Source organism: Hyalella azteca, unplaced genomic scaffold (genome assembly GCF_000764305.2).
Source record: "Hyalella azteca isolate HAZT.00-mixed unplaced genomic scaffold, Hazt_2.0.2 contig6811, whole genome shotgun sequence".
In the NCBI taxonomy this organism is placed as follows: Eukaryota; Metazoa; Arthropoda; class Malacostraca; order Amphipoda; family Hyalellidae; genus Hyalella; species Hyalella azteca.
The window spans coordinates 354,102-361,498 of NW_025936959.1; the positions used below are offsets into that span (position 1 = coordinate 354,102).

The following is a 7,397-nucleotide window of genomic DNA, read 5'->3' on the forward strand; positions in this document are numbered from 1 at the left end:
AATATTCAGAGTAGGTTAACTTTGAACATCCAAATCCGCCCGAAACGCAAATAAGCAGCCATATGCGGAAAGGGAGAAAACAATTGTCTTGGTATTTAATATTCTCGCTGAAGAATGGACAGGACATATCACATAAACCCAAGAGCTTCGAACATGCATAACAATATTTTAAAAACTCCGTAGCCTTTTCCTGACAAGATACTGCCGGGTTACGCACTTTCTTGTACTTTTCATTTGCTTCATCAGTTCAAAGAGTAACATCACCTTGTCATAGCGTAGCATATAATTACATCCACAAAACATGGCCAACCAGATATTTTCGACATTCGAAAGCTCTCGGTGTATCAAGACGTTTTCAGCATAAAGCTTTTCAATGTTACAACTAACTATGTCTTCACCCATCTTTGTCATCGGCTGATCACTCCTTATGACTATGACAGCCTTGACAAACTGCCGAGCGCTTTGACAAATTACTCGCGTTACAAGCTAGCGATACACGGAACAGAACAGGATCCAAACTAAAGCGCCAATAACCGTACCTGATGTCTATTGACCTTTTAATAAACCACCGATGTATTACATATCACAGATGTTACGCCTTCCGGCGGCTCGTTAAAAATCCATAACTATGTTTAAAGTAATTCGCGCAAAAGACGAAAATACTAGAATGACTTAACGTCTAAAGAGACGTCTATAATTCGAGTTCAATTGCACATTCCTTTACTGTAGAAAAAGAATAAATTTCTAAACTAAATATTTTGAATGCTTAGCAAATCAGAGTATATTCCATATCCGAAAATACACCAATTTAGTCAAAATTGATTGTGGGAGGAGCTATAATGGGGATGTCAGGAATCATATTCATAGTCATTAGCTCATATTAAACCTATGTAAATTTCAAGAAATCTTAAAATAACACAAGTTTTATTCCAGTCGGGATTGTTGCCTTATTATTCACAACGAATAATTACAGCAACATCCCCTTGAAAAAGCGTTCGATAGGAACAAATATTGAATGATGGTTCAGAAATAGGGTATGCGTTTTTATGACATCAACATAACTACGAGAGCTCCTCGTCAAAATGTACGAAAATTCAAGCATTTAAAGAGTAACTGTAAGATTGTTCATCGAGTAACTGGAGATATGAAAGCTGGAATCGTTCTTGATTTGGCCATTTTTCTCAAGTAATTTAGTCAATACCAAATTTAAATTAAATTTCAACTGATAACCTCATACATGAAATCTGGAAAGTGTAATAGATGTGCCATAGACACCCTGACTAGTGCTTTATAATATATTGTTGGTCACAACGGTGATTTATACAAGTAGACTCAAGTGCTGAAATATCAATGAATACTCGAGCAACATATGCGTGCCCCAGATTCCAATAAATTCTAGTTGGATTGCCAATAGTTCAGAGGCAAGCTTGCTTCATAGTAAAATAAAAAAGATTATTAAATTCTTAACTATAAAGCACAATAACAGGCTCACGACATAATTGCTAGTAATTAATTAAATAGATAGCTGCGCTAACCATTCAACATTGCAAACAAGAGAAAATGAATCGACCAAATGTGAAGGAAACTATAGAGTGACCACGAGCGACTGGCGCTTCGAATATCATATTCGATTTAATTACAAAGAGAATAACTTGCGCTTGAACAGAGGTCGTGCTACGGCCACATGTAACTGGAAAACTAGATGAAAACAAAATAATCGCTGGCTTTAATCACAATGTTCATTGAACTTGTTTCGTCATCCTAATAGAGAAGAAGTAAGCACACAAGAAGAATAGGATTGCTTAGTAAACCCCCACCAATAAAAGCCTAAGTTCCATGATGAATTATTCTCGCAGACCGCAATACCGAGCTTCATTTAAGCGCCTAGGAGAGCAGTCCACTACTGCGGCGTACACGGCAAGTGCCGTACCCCCGCCCCACCGAAGGCGTCATCGTCCGATGAATCGTCGAGAGGCAAGTCTGCATCCTCGTCATCTCGGCGACGACTGCCGGCATCATCGCCCCCCTGATACAGGAAACACAAGTTAAAAGTTGAACTAATAGTAAACTTGTAGTGGTAAAAGTCCTATCGGTGGATATTAGGATACAATGCATTATCCAATAAAGTATAAAAAATCTGCTTGCTTGGTAATGCACATGAAGTTGATTGCGTGAACGGCGACAAACGCAACGGTCTAAACTGATTTACTGTCGATACTTAATTTATTTAAAGGTGTTCCAAGGTCCAAGGTATTTAGAGTAGAACTGGAACGGAAGAATGGGGCCCATAGAAAAATTAGGGACTGACAAAAATACAACACTCAACCTTCCACAACTTCGAGAAATTGAATAAGTTAGACTAATAACAATTGAGAGAAATTTACAGTACGCATATCTAAAGGCTCACAATTTCAATCCTCGTTGGACTACATCGGTACAACAGCACCTAAACTAGGTACCTACAACTGTGAGTGATGCAGCTGTGTAGTCTGAGTCTACTCGGCTTCATTTCTTTAAATAAACTGTAATTGGTGATTTTAGCCTGACAACAATCATAATTTGGAGGTTATAATAAAAAATTAATGATTTTTCTCTTACCAGTGTTGATGGTCGAGATTGCACATCGCTTTAAACAGTTTTAGAAGCAACTAAAGGGATGTGATTAAAAAAAACCTAGAATTCGACATGAAGGCTCAATAAGGAATGGATATTTATTTATTATTTCAACGCCCGAATTGAACACTGAATTAAATTCTACAGATCCAGAGTGGCTCTAGGAATCCGAATAACGATATCGCCTCAATGTTTATGAACTTACTTTTGGAATGAATATGTTGAATTAGATTCGAGAAAAATCATGCAACATGATGACTGACCCTGTTTCTCTGCATGCGCCTCATGTGCTGCCAGACCATCATAATCATGCGTCTGTCTGAGAAGTCGATAACATCACTCGAGCTGTTGCGCCTCTCACGAAAGTTTGTCTCCACTGTCTGCAAATATTTACACAAAATTTTCAACCCTCAATACGAAAAATCTTAATTTAGCTGATTTAAAGATTTCATTGGTGAAAACAACTTGAAAGAGGCCGAAAATACATTTATTGCCCAAATGCAAAATATAAATGATCAATCAATAAAAATACTGATGTTCTACTTTTACGCCATAGCTAATAAAATAAGTAAATAATAATAATATTGATGGAAGTTGTGATCGGCGCAGCGAGAGCAGGGCTTTCGAGGGTCCTTGTATATTATATACTGTATACCAGTGATTAATAAAAAGTAAAAAAAAATAATGGATTTGATTTGTATCGACTTAACTACTAACTACTAACCTTAACTATTTTATACATTCCAATTTTTGGGCGTGACGTAGTGCGTTCTACCGTAATTTAATATATACTTTACACCAGCAGATAATCTTAATTGAGAATATTCAAGAAAAAAGTGATGTACTGAGGCGAGTACGATACTTACTTCAGCAAGCTTCTCATCTTTAGGCACTTTTTCACAAGACGGGATCCAGATCTTGACATCGTTGTCTAGTCCTGAGGTGGCCAGCAGCGGGATATGAGGATGCCACTCCAGCACGTTCACCTGATAAACAACAAGTCGATTGTAGCAGATAAGTCTTGCGGTTACCTTGTGAATGATACAATAAATAAGGTAACTTACATGAATCGTTGACGGGTCGCTTTTCAGCTAGTATATTGCTCCCCTATCTCTTAACAGTCGTTAAAATATAGGTCGAGTGACTGAATGATCGCAGAATTATCAGCTCAATTCCACTTTAGCTCATATTAGGTGACAACTTTCAAGTGTGGCACATGAATGACAGATGTTGGATGCGTAAGTGAAGAAAAATAATATAAATGAAGCCAAAATGAATAATTTTTTATGCTTATCCTAAGAGATTATCATTCGAATGTTGAGCATAATTCATATTTTTCAACGGTTTGTGTTCAACAGCATAAAAAATATTCATCAAAGGCCAACTGTTGCTTTAATACATATATAATATGTTGTTCTTCGGCATGTTTATAAATACATCAAGAACAGTACGTTTTAGTTACTGTAAGCAAATTTGGATGAGCACGGAACTGACCACGCCGTTCTCGTCGGCGGGGAAGCAGCGCACGACGGCTTCAGTCTCACGACTCCAGATGAATACATTGCCGCAGTCGCTTCCTGACACCACGAACTCGCTGTGTGGACCAAACACGTTGACGCCTTTTACTGCACAATGGATATTACATTACATAAATAAATGCTACTTGAAGATAAGGTATGAAAGCGCTTCATTTTCAGTACCCTCAAGTTTTCGTTGCCATGTCCCTCACCAGCATCACTCGGTCGCGTCCCTCACCAGCACCTCTCGGTCGTGTCCGTCACCAGTACCACCAGCCCCACCATTACCACCTGTTCCACCAGTACCGCTCGTGTCTCCCCAGCACCACGGGTCTCTCGTTGTTGTTGTTGTTAGTTGCGACCTTCACGTTTGCCGGGGGGAGGCTCAGGTGGCGGCCGGGGGGCAGGCACCGGAAGAGGAGGGAGATAGGCGAAGTCAGGGAGAGTGGCCAGGAATGTCGCTGCCTCCACGGGGCTGTCCCACAGTGAGGAGACGCTGAGAAACGTGGGGAAGGCGGGGCAGACGAAGAGGTGCTGAACGGACTGGAAGGGATCCCCGCACTCAGGGCAGGAGGAGATGGGGGAGCGTCCGATACTGGCGGAGAGGACGCCAGGGAGCTGCAGCGAGGAAGCGAAGCCTCCACTGATGCAATCGGCGGTGGCGGGGCTGCGAGGACGGCGTTGATTGCGTCAGTCGCCGCAACGCGGGAGGCGATCTCCCTGCGGAGGGAGCGCTTGGCCTCTCTGGATGGAGGCTTTCATGGGGCGGTCCCCGTGGAGAGCAGAAACGATGTGGAATGAGGTATGGGAGGGCTGGAGGGCGCTGGCGAGGAACTGGGCACAAGCCAGGTCCAGATGAGCGGACAAAGGGAGGACGCCGGTCTCCTGGTGAAGATGAGCGATCGGGGCCATTTTAAGGCAGCCGGTGGCTGGTCTCAGTGCAGTAGTGCAGTGTTTTGTATGGTTTGAAGGCTGACAATTGCTGTGCGTGAGGCGACAGGGTACCAGATGGGAGCCGCGTAGTTGAGGATTGGGCGGGTGATGGTTCGGTAGGTGGCAATAAAATCCTCCTTGGAGAAGCCCCAGTTTGTGCCGGCAAGGGCTTTCAAGATGCGAAGAGATCCCGTCGCTTTCGTGGCTCGGGTCCCTCATCACCACCATGGATCGTTCGTCACCACCACGGGTCCCTCGTCACCACCACCCACCTCTCACTAGCACCACGGGTCTCTCGTCACCACCACGGGTCCCTCGTCACCACCACTCACTCTTCACTAGCACCACGGGTCTCTCGTCACCAGCACGGGTCCCTCGTCACCACCACCCACTCTTCACTAGCACCACGGGTCTCTTGTCACCACCACGGGTCCCTCGTCACCACCACCCACTCTTCACTAACACGGCGGGTCTCTCGTCATCACCACGGGTCTCTTGCGACCACCATCCGACCTCACCTGTAGCGCTGTTGCGGTGGCCGGTGTAGCGGTGTGCAGGCGGGGCCTGGCAAGGCTCGCTTGTGTCGAAGAGGTAAATGTCGTCGTCGCTGTACGACGCCACGATCGCGTCGCCGTTGTTGCTGTATACGGCGCTCGTCGCGTTCGCCCGCGGACGGGACGATTTCTGTGAAAACTTGCTTGAGAAATGATGGAAATAACTTCGACAATGCTTCAGCAGAATTTCTATAAATATCAGATTGAAGAAGACTGTCGAGGATTCGAACCCCGCAACTGTTGTGAAAAATTCTAATCGAAATTGGCGAGGCGCCACAGGTGGTAAAGAATATACCAGGTTGTAATATACAGTGGGGGGAAATAAATATTCGTACACTTGAAAAATCGTATTTTAATGTATGTAAGTACACAAACTTAACAGGAAAAGTGATTTAAATTATGTATAGAGACGCATAGTATTNTAATTTAAATCACTTTTCCTGTTAAGTTTGTGTACTTACATACATTAAAATACGATTTTTCAAGTGTACGAATATTTATTTCCCCCCACTGTATATACACCGCTATATTTCATAAAATTTTATATAAAAGCCTTACGCTAAATTGTGACGAACGCAATACAAGTATTTATGCGTTTACATAGCCACATTTGAGATGAGAACTCACGAGGTTATCAGGGCAGTACTTGAGAACAGGCGGGGCGGTCGGGGTGGTGATGCGTCGGTCGTACACGCAGATGTACTCGTCCCGACCAGCCACGCAAAACTGGTTTTCGTTCAGAGGGTGGGCGTGGATGCTGTGAAGAGCCACCCGGGTTCCAAAGTCGTCCGTGGTTATGGCGATCCTGTGGATGGTGGCTTTGTTTACAAGAATTACCATTCTGGGGCCGTGCTATTAGGCTAAACCCACCAACCACAACCAAGATCGGCCATTACATGTACTTGAGCGAATTTTACGGTAGCTTGAGCGCATATTTATTGTGGCCAAAGATCGGCAACGTATCCATGATGGATGATGTTTTTATTCTTCTGTTATTTCGTGGAAGATCTTGAGAGTCTCAAGACTATAATTTAAATGAGAGAACTGAGGTCTAGAAGACGACGGAGTTTATCACACGGAATTACCGCGATTAACATGAACTTCCATTGTCGTAGTTTTTCTTACGCTTGCAGAAAAAATATTTTTCCTGCCTAAACACAGAGATTAGTAGTTAAATAAATAACATCAATCGATGCATTAGCGCACATATATAAGGAAAAACACAGATGATAATAACAAACTATCACTAAACTGACGTGTTAGAGCCCTCTACCCGCAGGTCAGCCTCCTTCACTTCTCCGTCTCCACCCGCCGACAGCACGACCTGAAGGAATCAATTGAGTGAATCAGCAGCTACATGGAATAGTAAAACTACCTGCAACATTTATCAGGCAACCCTGCAGCAACATCAACTGCATTAACAATCAACTTCTTAAATCATCTGCATAATCAACCATGTAAACTACCTGCAACTATGACGAGGTAAACCACCCTCAACATTGAGTAGCACAGTTAAATTATGTAAGCAGACGGTAATTTTCTCTAGTATGCTGTTCAAAACTGCCCACCTATACCAAGGCCTGTTCGTACACACAATCCCACACTGGTCACACATACTTAAGGCCTGCCATTTGAGAAAGCCATCTTGTACCAAGGCCTCGCCATGTGCACACAATTTCACCCTGGCCTCACGTACCTGGGGCCTGCCGTTCGAGACAGCCATCTTGTACCAAGGCCTCGCCATGTGCACACAATTTCACCCTGGCCTCACGTACCTGGG

The 7,397-nt window shown here is 43.4% G+C and overlaps 1 protein-coding gene across 1 annotated transcript; it reads right to left on the bottom strand.

Annotated features, from left to right (window-relative positions):
* Positions 1-83: 83 nt before the first annotated feature.
* On the bottom strand, positions 84-7,340 carry LOC108677223 (DDB1- and CUL4-associated factor 8). The gene is made up of 8 exons (XM_018165417.1): positions 7,314-7,340; positions 6,874-6,941; positions 6,245-6,422; positions 5,582-5,747; positions 4,108-4,238; positions 3,480-3,599; positions 2,877-2,993; positions 84-2,026 (listed from the first exon to the last, which is right to left on the bottom strand). Exons 1-8 carry the CDS (start codon positions 7,338-7,340, stop codon positions 1,901-1,903), a joined length of 933 nt encoding a protein of 310 aa, XP_018020906.1. The 3' UTR covers positions 84-1,900.
* Between the last annotated feature and the right edge of the window lie 57 nt (positions 7,341-7,397).

Coding starts and splice junctions, on each gene's coding strand:
- LOC108677223 (XM_018165417.1), bottom strand. CDS start 7,340: ATGGCTGTCTCGAACGGCAGGCCCCAG. Junction 4,239..5,581: donor CCACCGCAACAGCGCTACAG/GTGAGGTCGGAT, acceptor TCCATTGTGCAG/TAAAAGGCGTCAACGTGTTT. Junction 3,600..4,107: donor CCGCCGACGAGAACGGCGTG/GTCAGTTCCGTG, acceptor GTTGTTTATCAG/GTGAACGTGCTGGAGTGGCA.